Source organism: Erpetoichthys calabaricus, chromosome 2 (genome assembly GCF_900747795.2).
Source record: "Erpetoichthys calabaricus chromosome 2, fErpCal1.3, whole genome shotgun sequence".
Classification (NCBI taxonomy): domain Eukaryota; kingdom Metazoa; phylum Chordata; class Cladistia; order Polypteriformes; family Polypteridae; genus Erpetoichthys; species Erpetoichthys calabaricus.
In genome coordinates this window covers 281,855,791-281,874,526 of record NC_041395.2, presented here as the reverse complement: position 1 = coordinate 281,874,526, position 18,736 = coordinate 281,855,791, and the positions used below count along the sequence as shown (strand labels likewise).

Below are 18,736 nucleotides of genomic sequence, written 5' to 3'. Positions count from 1 at the left end.
CCAGGTATGCTTTTGGAGTCTGCCATGATCATGGAGCACTATGGAAACTAAGGGGATTTAAGACCAGTACTGGCAAACCCATCCAACATCAGAAATTGATCGAATCCCTTTTAGAAGCTATAACCAAACCATCGAAGCTAGCGATTGTTAAATGATAGCTCACACAGGATCCTGTTAGCAAAGGAAATGAATTAGCTGACCACTTTGCTAAAGAGGCTGCATATAATAACACACCAATTTCTTTATTCCAACAGAGAAATGACCAGGACCCTGATAATCAAATTATTTCTTTACAGAGTGCAGCCACGGATATCGAAAGGAGAAAATGGTCCAAAGAAGGGTCCCTCTCTGATGGAGTCTGGACTCATAAACACACTAACAAACCTTTTCTCCCAAAAGCCTCTTTCCCAGGAATGGCAAAAATCGCCCATGGCCTCGATCACGCAGGAAGAGATGCCATGGTTCGAGATGTTGAAAAACATTGGGAAGCTGTAGGTTTCTCTACATATGCAGAGCAATTTTGCAGACGCTGTGCAATATGTCAAAAGTTTAATGTGGGAAAAGGTACCCAGGTAAGTCCCGCCGTTACCCCTAATCCAATGGGTCCGTTTGAACACCTCCAAATGGATTTCATTGAACTAACCCCGTCTAAAGGGTACCGATATTGTCTTGTGATTGTCGATGTGTTCTCCCGATGGGTAGAGGCTTTCCCTTCGAAACACAACGATGCCAAAACAGTAGCTAAAGCACTAATTAAAGAGATTATTCCAAGATGGGGTATCCCTCAAAAGTTACAAACAGATAATGGCACTCATTTTGTGAACTCAGTTATAAATGAATTAACCACCTGGCTCCAAATTAATGTGCACCATTATTGTAAATACCATCCCCAAAGCGGAGGCATCGTAGAACGATGCAATGGCACTTTAAAAGCTAAACTCGCAAAAATTTGTGAACAAACTAATTTATCATGGCCGGATGCACTACCCTTAGCTTTAATGGGACTAAGGGTACGGACACACCGACAACTGGGACTATCGCCGTTTGAGATTCTGACCGGACGTCCCATGCCCATTGGCATGGTTGTAGGAAATGTGAATTTGCATACTGTGGACAATGATCTTCTCTCTAGTCTTGCAGGTTTGCGAACCTCGTTGAAGGAAATCCACCAGCAGGTTAATCAAGCCTGGAGGACCAGCCCCCTTTCCAAGGATTTACCAATTCCTTTGGGCACCTGGATCCTGGTTCGAGATACTCGGAGGAAACACTGGCATCAGCCTAGGTGGAGAGGACCATTCCAAATTCTTCTATCCACACCACACGCCGTGAAAGTTGAAGGACTGCCTGCCTGGATTCACGCCTCACATTGCAAGAGATGGCACCCTTGATTGCTGTGCTACTATGCTTTTCTTTTCCCTTGTCTACTGCCCTGGTCACCTTGACTTTCCCGTTAGGAATTACCACATCAGTGCAGTTTGATTTCTGCTCTATTATCAACTGTGGGAACCAACAACGTTTCCTTAACTTCACCAAAGACGCTATTGAAGGCATACATGAACAGCTTGATCGTACTTCTCTGATGACTTGGCAAAATCGTCTAGCCTTGGACATGTTACTTGCGGAAAAGGGAGGTGTCTGTGCTATGTTTGGTGATGCTTGTTGTACATATATTCCAAATAATACCGCGCCAGATGGATCAATAACTCGTGCATTGGCAGGCCTCACTGCTCTCTCTAAAGAACTTTCCACTAATTCTGGCATTACAAATCCCTGGGATCAGTGGTTTGCATCCTCCTTCGGATCCTGGGGAAAATGGATAAGATCTGTTTTCATTTCTTTGGTTGTGACATTTTGCCTCCTCCTCCTGGTTGGTTGTTGTATTATCCCTTTGTTTCGCTATATAATATCTAAGTACTTTACCGCCTCTATGGAAAGGGCATATATGCTACATGAGGAGTGCATGTCTCGTATAGCTTCTTCCATTTTCTTCCCCCCTTCCCCTTCATCAACCATTTCAAGATAGAATTATATTGCCCACATCATTTTGTTCAAAAAGGGAGGAGTGTAAAAACATAAAATGATGTAATTGAACAAAATGTATGTGTGTACAGAAAATAGGACAGAATGATGAAACTTGTTTGTGTTTTGCGTACGTGACAAAAAGCATGTATACTTTCTGGAAGTTTTCTTTTGATGATGTGTGTGACAAGAAAATATACCTTTAGGGTAATGACTTTACAAAATTGGAAAAATACAATGAGTCAGGACGCTATTTTTATTGCTTACGTGGTCAACGATCAGGAGATTAGAAAGGTATAAAAGAGCAAGGACATCTGCGCTCGAGGCAGATGAAGCGCGGTGTCCTAGGACTGTGTTTCTCTGTCATTTTACCCTTGTCTGGTATGTATCAATAAAAGGTTTTGACTAATTTTAATTTTCTTCTCTGTCTTCAGTCACAAAAGTGTCCACACCGTCATCATCAAGAGAACCCTGACTACAATGAGGACTGATCATTTATGTTAGGTAGAATGCTTAGAGGGGGCTGGGCGGTCTCGTGGCCTGGAACCCCTGCAGATGTTATTTTTTCTCCAGCCATCTGGAGTTTTTTTGTTTTTTCTGTCCTCCCAGGCCATCGGACCTTACTTTTATTCTATGTTAATTAGTGTTCCCTTATTTTAATTCTTATTTATTTTGTCTTTTTTCTCTTTCTTCATCGTGTAAAGCACTTTGAGCTGCATTATTTGTATGAAAATGTGCTATAGAAATAAATGTTGTTGTTGTTGTTTTGCTACCGTATCTAGAGACTCCAGTATTTTTTCCTGTATTTCTTCCATGGTAGTAAATCTTTTCCCCTTTCATCTCAATTTTAATTTCAGGATAAAAAGATGTCACATAAAGCAAAATCTGGAGAATACGAGAGGTGTGAAACAACCACAGTTTCTGATCAAAAACTGTTTGAGTGTGTACATGTGCATTGTCATGGTGCAAAATGCAGTTTTTTGTACTCCACTTCTTTGGACGTTTTTATCCTGATACTTTCCTGTACACACCTCAGCGGTTCAATGTAACATCACTGATTAATAGTCTGTTCACGGGGAACAAACTCTTTATTAACAAGCCTGTCATTGTTGAAAAACGTGATCATTATTGTCTCTTACAAATCTGCCCTAAGAGCTTGGAGAAAAAATTGCCGAAGTCACCTCTGCAATTGTAGAATAAATGCCAGAAATACTCACTTGATTAACTCAGAATGATGGCACTTGTAGAAACATGATACCTAGTGGCATATTTGATAACTACACCCTACTCCTGTTTTATTGACTGATTCTGGGAATTTTTGGGTCCCCCCCATGTACAGTAGCTTCATGTTGCTAATTCTCTAGAGTTCTTGTTGAACTTGGATACAGTAAATAAACCTCATTCATTTCCCATCTAAAGGCTAACTTCAACTATATACATTAAACCACATCATTTTTTAAAATTAAGAAGCTGTGACAATTCCCTCACTCTGCCATAGCTGGGGTCCTTTGCATGGATTAGCTGTGAAGTTTGTACTGTTCCCACAAACATTTTTTAATTCATCTTTTGTTTTAATATCAACATATATACTTTGAAGCACTTTATCATAATATTTACTGTGAAAGGTGCCTTATGTAGAAAACTATATGCATGTTCACATGCAAGGACCAATAGTCACATTTATTTACCATGACCTAATTTAAATATCTCATGTGAAATTTCATACAATAACATACATTTGAAGTTAACCTTTTAAAAAACAAATATCCATCCATCCATCCATTTCCCAACCCGCTGAATCCGAACACAGGGTCACGGGGGTCTGCCGGAGCCAATCCCAGCCAACACAGGGCACAAGGCAGGAACCAATCCCGGGCAGGGTGCCAACCCACCACAGAAAACACAAATATCCCTTGTGATAATGATCATATTTTGCAGAGATTTTTAATGACTTAAATTTGTCTTTTAAAACTCAACTTTCATAGTGGCATGAAACATTTTCAAAATTTAATCAATTTACCATGTTTCAAATAGTCGACGTGGCATTTCTAAAAAAATCATGTTTTAGGAATGGCAATGCTCCTTGTTGTGGCATTTGCCTGCCTTATCCTCCTTAGCTGATTTCTTTCAAACTCATTGAAGGTGGGACAATGAAACATATTTTACTACTGACCTGCAGGACTAAAATTGGAAGCAGGTTATGAAATGAAATAGGATTGTCTATTCCAGAGAAAGGCCTAAATCAGAACTTGTGTACTGGTATTTTTTACTTCATTAATTTCAATTTGTAAACAATAGGCGCATGACTGAATTTTAAACAACTTAATTTAAGAAAAAACTATGCCAGCACTCAATTTACATAATTTGTTTTAGTCACAGGAATGATCAAGATGTGTTTATTGGCTGTGTAAGAGTTTTTTGACATTGATAGGATTTTTGTCAAGGGACTACTCTAAGCGCTTTAAAACATCATGTGTAAAATGGTGAGGTGCAGTGACTTTGACTTTAAACCACAAGGTTAAAGGTTCAATTCTTGTATCGCTCTGACTGTATGAGCCTGAGTAAGTCATGTAACTTGCCTGTGTGCCAAATAAAAAAAATATAAACTGTTAATCTGATCTCACAAACTGCATTTGATAAGGATGTTAGCTAAATATACTCAACAATAATAAAGTTCAGAAAGGTTCATTGATTATTCACTCTTGTACAGTGTTACAATAATGGCTGATGACTCACCCATTACATACCTATTACAAATGGCTGCCACTGCCGAACTTTAACATCTGGCCACAAGGTAAAAATGACAAAACTAACTCTTTAGTAGTGTCTTCTTCTTCTTTCAGCTGCGGATCATCTTCTTCTGTATCTTTCTGTCCTCTGCATCTTGCTCTGTTGCACCCATCACCTGCATGTCCTCTCTCACCACATCTATAAACCTCCTCTTAGGCCTTCCTCTTTTTCTCTTGCCTGGCATGTCTATCCTTAGCACCCTTCTCCCAATATACCCAGCATCTCTCCTCTGCACAAGTCTAAAGCAACGCAATCTCGCCTCTCTGACTTTGTCTCCCAACCGTCCAACTTGAGCTGACCATCTAATGTCCTCTTTTCTAATACTGTCCATCCTTGTCACACCCAATGCAACTTTTACCATCTTTAACTCTGCCACCTCCAGTTCCATCTCCTGTTTTCTGGTCAATGCTACCATCTCCAACCCATATATTTAACCCAGCCACAGGGGATGCACAAATCAGTGTGTTTCTTTGTGCCTGTCCCAAGCCTGAATAAATGGGGAGGGTTACATCAGGAAGGGCATCTGGTGTAAAATTTTGCCAAATCAAAAAACAGATGATGGACAATTTTAAATGTGAGGGTTGTAAGGGAGCTATTAAGGGGTGGCACCATCAAAAGGAGATTTTAAGACTGTATCTGATTTTTCTTTAATAACAACAAGCCCACCCTCTCAGACTTTTATCAGTGTTGAAAAAATAGTGCAAGATACAGGGAGGGTGAGCTAGAAAACAATATTGGGTCTCAATTTACTTTCCTACTTGGTAGTCAGGGAAAACACTATAGGAAAAGGTGAAGAACACCAGATGTCTCAGAGAATGCTCTCCTCTGTTTACAGGTAGACATCAACCTGGCACAAAGAAGACAAACACAATAAAAGAACTGGAAGTGTCGACGAGGTTACCTGCCCCAAGACAGTCACTATAAAGGAATTAACTGTTCTTTCTAATAAGTGCCAGATAAAAGAACTCAAGAACAGAGGATAAGTTGTTCAGTTTTAGCTATGAAAAAAAGAAGAAGAATAACTTCACCTGAGAATGTTTGATGGGCAAACAACAAAGGGTCCCTATTCTTCTTTGGCTGACTTCTTTACCCAAGCAATGTACAACATTTGAGAAACAATTGGCTACTTTTATTTTTAAAATTGAAACACCAGCAGGTGAAGTGACTTGCTCATGGTCATACAGTGCTGACAGTGGGATTTAAACCCACAGCCTCAAGGCTGGAAGTCCAAAGCCATAAATGCTACACCAAAATGCTAACCTAACTATATATAACTAAGGCTTACAACAAAGAAAAGACATGCGTTCTTAAATGGGAATTGGATTGGCTGTATATCTGACACAACCCCATGTTGCTAATGGAAAGTACAATTCATAGATTGTTGTTGAGTCAGGTGTTTACCTGAAGGCAACCACAGGTGGATTATATTTTAAACATGGTTGGAATAATTAGATGGCTAATGGAGTGTCAAGTTTATAAACTAATCCAAGGCCTCATTAAGGCATTAGTCAATGTACGGGCAGTGATTTTGAACTGCAAAGAGCAGAGGTGCTCTTGTTAGCCTGGTGTGACAGACAGCATGCGTTTGATTACGATAAACTGTCTACAGCTGAAAATACTCCTAAAAAGACTCCTATCACACATATAAATGTGTGTTGTATGTGCGGAGAGTACATTACATTTATTAAAAATGAAAAATAACATTGTGCCAGAAAAACACCTTTCTGTAACCTATGATTATACACTGGCATTCCAAGACATCCGTGGACTAGTGATAAAAGTGAAATATATGTTGTCATAGATGCTGTGTCTGCTCTTTGTTGTTTATTAACGATAATAGTATCAGAGTTAATGTAAGGCTGAAAGAATTGCCAGCTATGTTTATGAAAATATGAATTATAAAATATGCATTCAAAGTAAACGGTGTGTCACACCCCGTCAAAAGGAGGTGAAAAGACCTGCAGTTAAGAGAGTTGATAATGAAGAGTCGCAGGAGATACAGACTTCAGTACTCAAAACATTTATATCAGCAAATCAACCTAACGACAGCAGCAGAAGAAATTAGAAGAACAAACAAGGCTGAAAAGCACCCACCTCCTGACTGCACGTCTAAACAACAAACTGAAGTAAGTAAGCATTACTAATTGGAAATGCAAACATTCATCTGCCAGAATATAACTGCATTGTTTTAATATGCTTATCTAAACGCAACTTGCTGTTATTATATCATATAGTAATGCAATAGTCAAAATGACAGAAAGATATCATAGCAGACAGAATCACATCACAAATGTGTGGAGCCAAGTAGCTGCAGTGGTGTGTGTCAAATTACAATGCAGAAATGAATCAGCAAGCTCCGGTTACTTTGGGCTACTAAGCTCCCAGAATTGTACCAGCAATTTTAACTTTTTTTTTTCTCTTCATGTCAAATCGTCTGTTCAATTTCATTTGCTCTCACACTGAAACCCCTGCAGTTTAAAGTGTACGGACTAGAGGAATAAGCGGCAGGTGTTTTACAAAGAAGACCTGTATGTGCAGCCTTTACAGAGGTGATTTTTTCTGCTATGCATTACAAACCTTTTAGCGAGTTGTCCCCAGACGTATATTCTTATTTGAGAATTATGTATAGCCCCATGAGACGACGGAATTCATATTCTTCTTGAATTTCGACTGTTTTTTGACATTTTGATTTGTCATTAAACACATTCTCACTGGTGTTTTGGTTGGAAATTCTACTTAGATTTTGTGTCCTGGTTATATTATCAATGAAAATATATAAAATGAGAATGATGTCCATTAAAGTTATATGTGTGACCTTGGATGATTCAAGATTCCAAATCTCAGATCACAGTTCTTGGGACAGCGGCGGGGCAGGGCATTTAATTGGAAGCAAATCCAGTTCCTACTCCATCTCCATTCATGACCATTTTCCTTCTCTGCCTCATTAAAAAACAAATGTGGAAAGTCGTAAAATTAAGTTTGGCTTGATAAAATATGTAGTACCATAGTAGGGGATATTCTGCGGCTAATTTCTCCCAGCTAATGATGTTATTTTGATTTTTTTTTAAGGAAAGCCTTAAGGGAACTTTAAATTGCTTCTTCTGGTCCACTCAGGTTCTCTGTCTTCAGGTGCAATTCAAGGATGTGTCTGGAGAAAGAGGAGTCAGGCATTCTGATGCACTGGGGTCTGAGAAGACTACATGAAACTTCCAAATGTTTTAGTAAAAAAAAAAAAAGATGAAAAAGATGTCTGAACGATAAAAAATATATTGACAATTCTATCAACTAAGCCTCCTGCTGTCCACTTTCTTTTAAAATCATCTAAATTTGCAGATTAATAAGACAGTGAACATGTTGCCATGTAAAGCTAATGTGTACAGTCTTTGAGTGTCCTTGGATGCAGCAAGGAGTAATAAATAAATACTTAAAGACTTTTCTAATTAAAGAGTTAATTCAGGATATATCTAGTTGTTGGGCTAAAGTTAGTAATTCTCCAGATGACTGGCAGAAACACAAGACATTCTCTCACACAAGACACAAGCCATATTGGTTACTGCTGCTTCAGCTGACTTCATTCACTTGGTTTTGATAGGTCATGGATGTGAACACTAAATCAATACATTAGCTATTCATTCTTCAGTACAAAGGATGAAGAAAAGGGGTGATAAAATAAGTGTCAATCTAGATGTAAAACGAAACAACAAACACACTATGGCCATGCCAGGGAGTTGGCTGATTGATGGTAGCTGTGCCGATGGTAATGTGTGCGTTAAAGGGAAGTTTTATTTTCTCTCACAATACACTTGCTAATAAGATAAAAGCCTGACCCAAAACACACCGAACTTCAACAAAACCAAGTCCCTAAAGGCTTGTAAAACTTTTGAGAAGCACTTTGAATGAGTCACATGTACTTGACTAGTCAAATATGGTAAAATTTCAGTTAAAAGCAATATATAAAAATCCTTGTACCATAATTTAAAACTTTAAGATTAATTTTGCACTTGAAAAAAATACAGTTTTTTTTATTTAAATGAATATATACCAGAACACTTCTAAAACATAATTTCAGTATATGTCACCTGCAGAAAGAATTGCTGTGTATAGCAGGGACAGACTTCGAAACACTGCAGATGCTTGTGGCTCTGCCACAGATGGCATTGTTGTCTGAACCATGGCATTATTCTTTGAAATCAGTTAATTGAGCCAATGATAAAAAAGCAGGTCTGCAAATGAGTTCCTCAGGGATGCAGGGAAATATCATTCCACTGTATGTTTTAAAAAATGCCAGGCTTCATTAAAAAGATGAGCATAATATCACCAATTGGATGAAACTGCAATCATAAACATTGTCAAATGTGAAATGAAAAATGTTAGGTCATATTTTGGCTGACACTGAATTGTATAATAAACTGATCATTTTCCACAGTAACGTATAAAAAATGTAAAATGGTGACTGTGAAAGGGAGCCTCCCAAAAGTTACGTTCTTCAAGACATATATAGCTGCATGTGTTTATTTAACAGCATGAAGGAGGGATAAATGTGGAGCATAAAAGATAAAAATTAAAAACAAAAATGGCAATTACCCACTGAACTTCACATAAAGTTTAACCAACACTATGTCAAAGACTTGCCCACATTCAAACACAATCAAATGTTCTCAACTCACCTCCTTTACGCTTTCTCAGCTCTCTGCTGTTACCCCTACTCACTAACTGATTCCTAAGTCACTAAACCAAGTATTTATACTCAGTCTGGGATTAGCTTCCAAGAAAACTCCAGGCTCAGGACAGAAATCCATCTCTACACCATTATTTCCTTCCCTAAATTAAAATTCATAACTCTGTTCAGGCTCCCAAGATTTAATGTCAGTATCCCTCCAAAGGGATATTAACCCTTTGGTTCCATATAGGATCTAGGTGCAACATGCACCCTATTACTCTGATAGTATACAAATAAGGTAACCCTTTTAATCTTCAGACATAAACGCAACTTTCTTTACACAGTGGACTTATAAAGAATTCAGATATCTTCACTTTTTGCACATGTTGCCATGTTCCAGCCCTATGGTAAAATCATTTAAATTAATTTTATTCCACATCAAGGATCATTCAATATCCTTGAATGACAAAGTGAAAAAAAAATTTTAGAAAATTCTCCAGATTTATTAATAAATAAAAAAAAAGCTGAAATATCACTCTCGCACAAGTATTCAGTCTCTTTACTCAAGTTGAAGCACCATTGCCATGGATTACAGCCTGGAATCTTTTTGGGTATGATGCAACAAGCTTCACACGCCTGGGGCTTCATGCATATCGGCGTGTGTAGAATTCACACTAAAACATGGCGTACGGAACAAAACGGAAATGTGCGTATGCACAAAAAAATGTATAAATCTGTGCATTCGCCAAATTCTACATTCTTCTGCTAAATAAATCCCGGTCAGCGTGAAAAGTAACGCACATGCACGCACCTGCCGCCACTCCACAACTCCACCCAGAATTATGCCTCTTTGAATATACAAATCAATATAAACAGCCTCTTAAGCTCAGCGTTCTGTGAAAAGACAATGGCAAAAGCACGGGGGAAACAGAAAAATTTCAGCGAATACCAAGTGGAGGCAAGTAAAAACATACTATTTGTTGGTTTAAGCAGTGATATAAACAACAAAAGGAAGTTGATCGAGTAACAGAGTGGTGGAGAAATTCGAAAGTTCAATTTCAGAAAGTCACAAAGTGTCCAAAATAAATAAGAAGTGGTCAGATATCAAAGTCGCTGTGAAAAGGCGAGTTGTAGCCAACCATCTGAGTGACATATGGAAGCGTATTAGGGTACAGAGAAAAGAAAAACAAAATACGGACACAGTTGAAAAAAATGTCCAAATGTCAATTTTAATCTCGAAATTTCCACTTTAATCATGTACTTTATTTTGTCATCAAAGTAGAACGTCATAAACTTCATCTTAAAATCATTTAATTTACTAGTTCCTCAGATCCCATCGTAACTAAAGTAGCACGCTAAATGCTTCTTTCTATGTGTTCTTTTATGTGCTCTACGTGTGTGAATCATTATGTGCTTCTTAAACAGGCTTTTTCTTCTGCCGACAGGACACAGAATACATTACATTCATGATATTACAGCTCTCTGAACAATTTAAATATTAAGATATATACTTGATATCATTTTCATAATGATAGGAATTAAAGCATGTATTAAACATGGGGACACGGTGGTGTAGTATTAACGATGAGCTGGCGCCCTGTCTAGAGATTGTTCCTGCCTCCCGCAAGAAGCTGCGGCGTGTGTGACCTTCAATGAAATAATTTACTGCAGCAGTACTGTCTCTTTCAAACATACTAACCTCCTATTCCTGTCCTTCCTTTTCTTTCTCCAAGTAAGCAATCGCCACACGATCAGCTCTATAATAGATGCCAAGCCATCTGTAAGCTTAGAACGCAGATTCTTCACAACTTTTATGAAACATTGAAATGTCTTCGTAGTACATGTTTAATTTTTCCATCCATCTATCCATCTAGGGTCACGCCAATCCTAGAAAGCATACAGCGCGAGGCAGGAACAATCCCTGAACGGAGGGCCAGCTCATCGCTAGCGCTGTGCCACCATGTCCTCACATGTTTAATTATTGACAATATACATTATATGAATGAAGTTTAAAACTTTTCTGTATAATGTAATAAACATGCTTTACTGCATGTCATCTTAAAAATGATATCAAAAGCTCCTAGTAGATAGCACTTGGAAATCTAAATCAACTTAGAAGCCAATCGTTATCATATGTAAATACATGCTTTATAAGGTGACTCAGGTTGTGCAATATTTTAACTGTAGTGCAAGTTTACAGTGAGGTGATTGTACTTGTATATTTCAGGTTTTTATTTTTAATAAATTTGCAAAAGTTTCTAAACTTTTGTTTTTGTTGTGTCATTTTGAGGTATTGAGTGTTGCTTGATGTGGTGAAAAAAATGAAATGATTTTAGCATAGGCAGCAACACTGCAAAATGTGAAGATGTGATCTGAATACTTTCTGAATCCACTGTTTATTATAAAGCCTTCGTCAATTGATTCCAGATGTATAGAAAGGCAGATCAATGTTAGATAATACTATAAAAACAGCGGTCTGAGCCTACAGGATTGCTACCAGTGGAAAATGTACATAAAAAACAATTATTGGAACACACAATAGTACACTGGCAGAAAAGTGCTCCGAGGTCACCTAGACCAAAGGCCCTGAGAAGCTCTATACTCAGGAAAAAATATTTTATTCATTTCTCAGGGTGAAACTTGCATGCTAGTAGTAGTGTGTGCACAAAGGTACAGTGCAAAATAATTTAAATAAAGTGCAAACTAATACACAAGTGGAAAGACCAAAAACATGACACTGTGTACATTTAGTGCACAGAATCACTAAAGAAATATCATCCCTTTGACAGTGTCTGTAATAACTAACAGCTGAAATTAAGCACAATGCAACGAACATTACAAAGTCTGATGATCTGTCCTTGCTCAGGAATTTCAGCAGGATGATAGACCCATTTTTTAGCTTTTACCCTCCCTGAGACAACAGTAACAGAACTCAGTCAATGGATTTTGGGATTACAGAAGCAACTTTTTGCTAGTTGCACTGAATCCATCTGTCATTCAGGCTTCTATCCTGGGCACAGGTGGTAGAAGGGAATTGTGATAGGAGGGCCGTGGTTGATTGGAGTGCTTGGCTGATTGCGCATTCCCATGCAAATGTGAGCAGGTCAATCAGGTGCTTCATTCACATCTCAAAGCAGGTGGAGGACAGAACCTATACCCAATCAGGGCTTTGAGAGGAGCCTGCACAATAGAGAAGGAAGAATAAAAAAGTAATTGAGAGAATGATGGAAGTTAAAGGAAGATGAAAGAGGTAGGATTGAGAAGCCCGTGCTAAGGAATGGAAGTGGGCGGTCAGGAAGATGGCGCCTATACAAGCACACAGCTGAGCAATTATGGGGAACAGGAGTGACCGACCACGCCAGCAGGGCTTCCGCTTAAGGCCGAGGAGTGGCAGTGGGAGTCAGAGGAGCAAGGTTCTGTGTGGGACTGGCAGGGGACTGGGTTGACTGTGCCTGTTGGAGGATGTCTCTACTGGCCGAAGGATCCTGTAAGCAGAGAAGACATCAGTTTTTAGGAAGGCGGCATTGTGGCTTGGGACTGTTTTTAATGCGAGAAACCTCCCTGAGATTTTAACCTCATTTTAATGGATCTATTTATTGAACTTTATTACCTCCACGTTTCACTTTGATTTTATGGATTATTTATCAATAAAGGATTGGCACCACATTTTTGAATACTTTCTTTGTTTGATTTTAAATAAAAGCACTTCTCCACTTTGTCCCAACCCATTGCTGTGTGTGTCCTAGTTTGCCAGCTCATCCTCGGTTCTGGGTTCAATAGGCTCCAGAAAATAACCAGTGATTGGAGAACCAATCTGGGCCATCACAATGTTGTGGGCAAAGCTAATGCCCTGAACCAATTTTTTAATAGATTTTCCTTCCTTCTGCCATCTTCTTCCAATGACCAGTCTTCCATGTCAAATGGAATGGCCAGTGATAAGTCCACCTCTGACCATCAATGTGAGTTGCCCATAACTGAAGACCAAGTAAGAAGACAACTAAGTAAGCTACACACAAGAAAAACTTTGGGGCATGATGGGGTTAATCCTCAGGGTCTTAAGGCCTGTGCTGACCAACTTTGTAGAATGCTCTGTCACCTGTTTAGTCTGTTCCTAAGACTCCAGGAAGTTTCTTTTCCAAAGAAGGCAGATGCCTCTTCACCTAATAACCACAGACCAGTGACACTTGCGTCTCATATCATGATGATCTTTGAGTGGCTGATCATGGACAACATGAGTCCTTTTGTGGTGGACCACCTGGACCAACAGCAGTTTGCCTATTGGACAAAGACTGGAGTAGAGGATACAGTTATCTATCTGTTCCACAAGGATTATTCTTACCTGGGCAAAGCTGTGAGAATTATGTTTTATTATTCCTCCAATGCCTAGGATACTATTGTGCCATCAGTGTTAAGGGATAAACTCAGAGATATGCAGATGAATGAGCCTATGGTGTCATGGATAATGGACTATCTGTCAGGTAGACTGAAGTTTGCAAGACTCAAGGACTGTGTTTCTGATACGGATGTGAGTAACACTGGAGCACCACAATGAACAGTTCTGTCTCCTATTCTCTTCACTTTGTACCCCTCCGGCCATAAATATAATACCAGGTCATGTCACTTGTTGAAATTCTCAGATGATTCTGCAAATATGTGGTGTATTGATAAGGGGGATGAGACAGAGTATAGGAGTCAAGTGGAGAACTTTGTTTCTTGGTGCAAAGAGAATTGTCAGCATCCTTAATATCAGCAAAACCAAGGAACTGGTGATTGATTTTCACCGCACCAAAAAGCCTCAATTTCCTGTCACTGTTCAGGGAGTAGATGTAGTGGTGGTGCAGTATTATAAATACTTGCGGGTCCATGTCAATGACAGATGACAGGTTGGACTGTTCTCATAACATAGAGAAGCAGAATAAGAAAAGGACAAAGCAGTTTCTTTTTCCTAGGAGACTGCTAAGTGACATCCTTCACATTTTCAACAACTCTGTGATGGTTAATGTGATTTCCTATGCTGAGCTGGTAACATCACTTCAAGAGAGGCCCACTGAATCAACAAACTAATTGAAAGGGCAGACTTAGTTATGGGACACACTGTTGACACCCTTGACGTAATAGCAAAAAAGAAAGTTAAAATAAAGCTAAATGCCTTTAAGAGCATCAATGCATATCCTCTCTTTGACACACTAACATTAATGGATTTCAGCCAAGAAATTATTCAGCACAAGAGTGTCAAGAAACGTTACTGAGGCTCTTTTATACCTACAGCAATACACCTGTATAATGCATCAGTGAGACTGGGGCTATCAAGTAAGAAGTTCTCTTTCTTTTAAACATTCTTTTTAGTCATTCTGATATACAGTATGTTCAGACCATATGGTGTGTATAGTTATTTATTTATATATTTAAGAATTTCATTATTTAAAGTGCCTCTGCAAAAAGTCAAATTTCCTATCTATCTATCTATCTATCTATCTATCTATCTATCTATCTATCTATCTATCTATCTATCTATCTATCTATCTATCTATCTATCTATCTATCTATCTATCTATCTATCTATCTATCTAAGATGTAAGAATGCCACTTAAACATTAGCAAAATCTCTCCCTGTCAGCCAAGCTCTGCTTGCCTTTCTCATTTCACTTGCCCTACCTCTGAGTGAATCCTCAATTTCAGCACTGCTTGTCTGTGCTCAGGGGACAACACCCACTTTCCTTCTCAGTTGTTTGTCTTCCCTCAGACAGTAACATTTCCACAGCAGGACTGTGAGTACAGTATTCACTGGATCTTTCAGGTAGTAGCGCTATTAGACAGGTTAAGCAGTTTTAAGCTCCTCAATATGAAACAAGAGAACCTTCCATAGGTATCTAATGGGAGAATGTCAAATCTGTAACTTGGGTCAAGAATGAAGCAGATAGTGTTTTAGATGGTTGAAACAACATTTCTGAAATAGACAGGCTGATTAATTCAAGTACTTCCTGGAGTACGTCAAGGAACAAAACGGCTGATAGCCTACCGGGTTGTCGGGCCGTAGTCTTTTTGAAGGTGGTCCTCCATCTTCAGGGTGAAGCATGTAGAAGAGACGGACCTTGTTTGCATGTTTTTTGCTCTGTCAGATTAGAGAGAGAAAATAAAAGATATGAATGGAATGAGACAACACATTTATTCCTTGGCCATCATTTCTGAGCATTACGTTATGCATGTATTGAAAATTCTGATGCATACTAGAACCCTGACTTAACATTTTCATATTTAGAATTTTCTCACATTTAACATTTTTTCAGATGCTGTTGAGGAATATTTAAAAACTAGTTTGTCTGAACAAGTGTTAGACTTTAAGGCTATATTCACACTGTAGCTACAAGTGACTCTATTCTGATTATTGTCTAATAATGTATTTTTGTTTTGTTTGACTGTTCAAATTAATTTTGCGAATGATCCAGATCTGATATGAAAGTGTAGAGATATGCATACACAAAAGGAATAAAATCATTTTGTCAGACCAATGCAATCTAATTAGCAGAAGCTGGTTGCTGCACTACTTCACATTGTTTTAGCATATAATGTCAGCACAGGAGAGAAATAGAAAACAACAGAAAACAAAAATCATAGCTGTTGCTTTGAGTCACTTGTTTAATTATAGCATTGCAAGCGGGACAGCTGATTGGAATCCATGGGGCTGAGGGGCTCACAATGTCTGCATAGTTGTAGTCGTGGGATGCTTTGTTATTAACATACTTGCCTACTTAAAACTGGAATGAAAAGGTTAATGATGGCATCATTCCCCAAATCCATAAGGCTTCATTATGACTACTGACCTTTTATGTAGCATACATGCTTGATGTACTGTATCTTACTGCTGGTGGTCATTTTTTAGATGTATTTAATTTAATTTCACGTGCGGTGGGCCAAAGTTATCTTTTGGGACTGGGGCAATCACATTCATCACAAGAAACGTGTGAGATGTCAAGGTTTTGGATGCAAAACAGTGGTTATAAAAGTTACACATATTCTTTCTGAAACCCTTCCCTAAGAAAGATCAGTTTTGTGTCACATATGAGCAAAATAATTGGGAATGTGGCATGAACAAAGCTTAATTTTGTTTTGAAAATTCAAAGGCATACAGAAAGGTTGTACAGTCTTCAGTTTCTCATGGCTTAACAACAACACTTCTGCTATCAGTGCTGTTCATGAAAAGGAATAGCAATTTGAAAAAAAAACCAAATAATTCCACAAATTAAATAGAACAAATCAGCACATGTTCAAAATGAATCATAACTAGCCATCACAATTGTAAAAAGACTTCAACACAGCAAACCCAGAAGTGTACTAATGGGATCCTGACAAATCTGTGACAAGTCACTTCACTTAACACTTCTCACGCATTTAACACTTTTTTTAGATAGCCCATAGAAAAACACGAAATGGAGGTTCTACTGTAGTTCTGTTTTTGTAGCAGTAATAAACAGGTGAAAAACAAACACACCCCATAATGGAGAAAAGAGCACATGTAAAAATAAGTATTTGAATATGCTGCCAATATTATCTTTGGAAGCCTTCATTTTACAAAAAGACTTACTGAAAACATTACTTCATATGCATCGCATACTTCATTTATAGTAATGGTGATGTCCATTGCCAGGGCCAGAAATTAGAGGTAAGTCTCCTGAAATTATTTGGCTGTAGGTTCATGTGGTATAGTGGGTCTAAACGAATGGCCAGTTTTTTAAATAAATAATCGCGGCACTTGCGGCTGAAGGAGGGGGCATGGTAGTGTTGCCGGAGCGGTTCCTGGGTGCAATACGGGCGTGGGTGTTTCCGCACTCAAGTGCACAGGTGTGGGATCGCCCGTGTTCGTAAGTGATGCCAAGAGCTGCTGATCGCCACACCTGTGCAACGTCCCCATCATAAATAGAAGGAGCGCGAGTGTGGAGAAAGAAAGAAAGAAAGAAAGAAAGAAAGAAAGAAAGAAAGAAAGAAAGAAAGAAAGAAAGAAAGAAAGAAAGAAAGTTGGTGAAAATAAGAGGAAGGCAGGAAGATAAAAATGGTGTGGGAGGGAGTGAGTGAGTAAGCAAGTGCAGCCTAGCTGGAATGTAGGCAGCTGGGAGAAGAGCCCCTCAGCAGGAGTGTATGGTGGACACTCAGTGGGGGCAACAGGAAGCAGTCACTCCAGCTGAGCGATCTCAGGAGTTGGAGTGTCACAGAAGGTGGTTGGCTTGCCGTGTAAAGCCATGTAAGGCAGTGGGAGTCAGGGAGGCTTGGGAGAGTTGAGCCCCAGCGTGAGTGCCCTGGCCGTTGAGGAAACCCGAGCCTCAGTACGTAGCCAGGGGGCGGAAAGCTACCGGACCAGCAGGAGAAGGTCAGCTGCAGCTGCAGGTGGGGTAACTCCCCTGTTGTAGGGCCCACATGGGAAAAGCAGGGGAGCCGCGAGTTAAACAAAAAAGGCACCAGGTGTTTAAAAAGGAACTGTTTCCAGCCTGTTGTTTTTAACTTCGTTTTAACTGGATTTATTTATTTGGATTATTTTAACTTCCACTTTTATCCCTGTTTTTATGGTTTATTTATTTATTAACTTTGGACACTGTTATTGTATTTGGTTTGTTTTTAGTAAAAACACTTTTTGCACCATCCCCTTGCTCAGTTTGATTTGTCCCTATCTGCCAGCTCATCCGGTTACATTATCTACAGTGTTGGGTTCAAGGGCTCCCAGAAGAGAGGTGGGAGCATGGAGCAGGACCCGCACCGTCACAGTTCAATAAAACAAACACTGAACTCACTCACTTCTTCCCTGTAATAATTCTTTCCAAGAAATCTCTTAAAATTTACATAGGTGCTGTGATGGGGCATTAAAGCTTGTCACGATTTGTTTACTTACATATGAATGTCTTACCAAATGAGTCACTTAATATTCTGGCATGAATACTCTTTTTGTATGGGCTTGGAGCAAAATCTGAAGTCAGGGTGCACTACTGGCAAGAACATTCTTTTGGATAGAAAATAATAAAGGAGAGCAGGAAGCATATTGTTGCCAAATATGTTTTGTTGCCAAAAGTGAAAAATATCTCTACAGCAAAACCTGTGTGATAATCAGCAGCTTTCAGAAAAAAAAACAACTTTGGACATTAGCAAGTTATTCATCACAGGAATTTGCAGTGGCTCAATCATTCACATTTAAAAGGACCACCTGCTAATTTTCAGCACCAGACTGGGAAAAAATCGAGGTAGAAGTATCCCAAAAATGTATAAATGATTGTTTAGGACTCC

The 18,736-nt window shown here is 38.9% G+C and overlaps 1 protein-coding gene across 4 annotated transcripts in view; it reads right to left on the bottom strand.

The window, feature by feature from the left end:
• Positions 1-18,736, bottom strand: part of zgc:171482 (zinc finger protein) — a 581,354-nt gene that overhangs the window by 447,906 nt on the left and 114,712 nt on the right. For all 4 annotated transcript variants that reach the window (XR_007934136.1, XR_007934135.1, XR_007934137.1 and 1 more), the window contains one exon: positions 15,489-15,581. Coding sequence is in view for 1 of the 4 variants with exons in the window: in XM_051922949.1 (XP_051778909.1) it covers positions 15,489-15,581 (93 nt within the window). In the remaining 3 variants the exon portion in view is untranslated. The remainder of the gene's footprint in view (positions 1-15,488; positions 15,582-18,736) is intronic.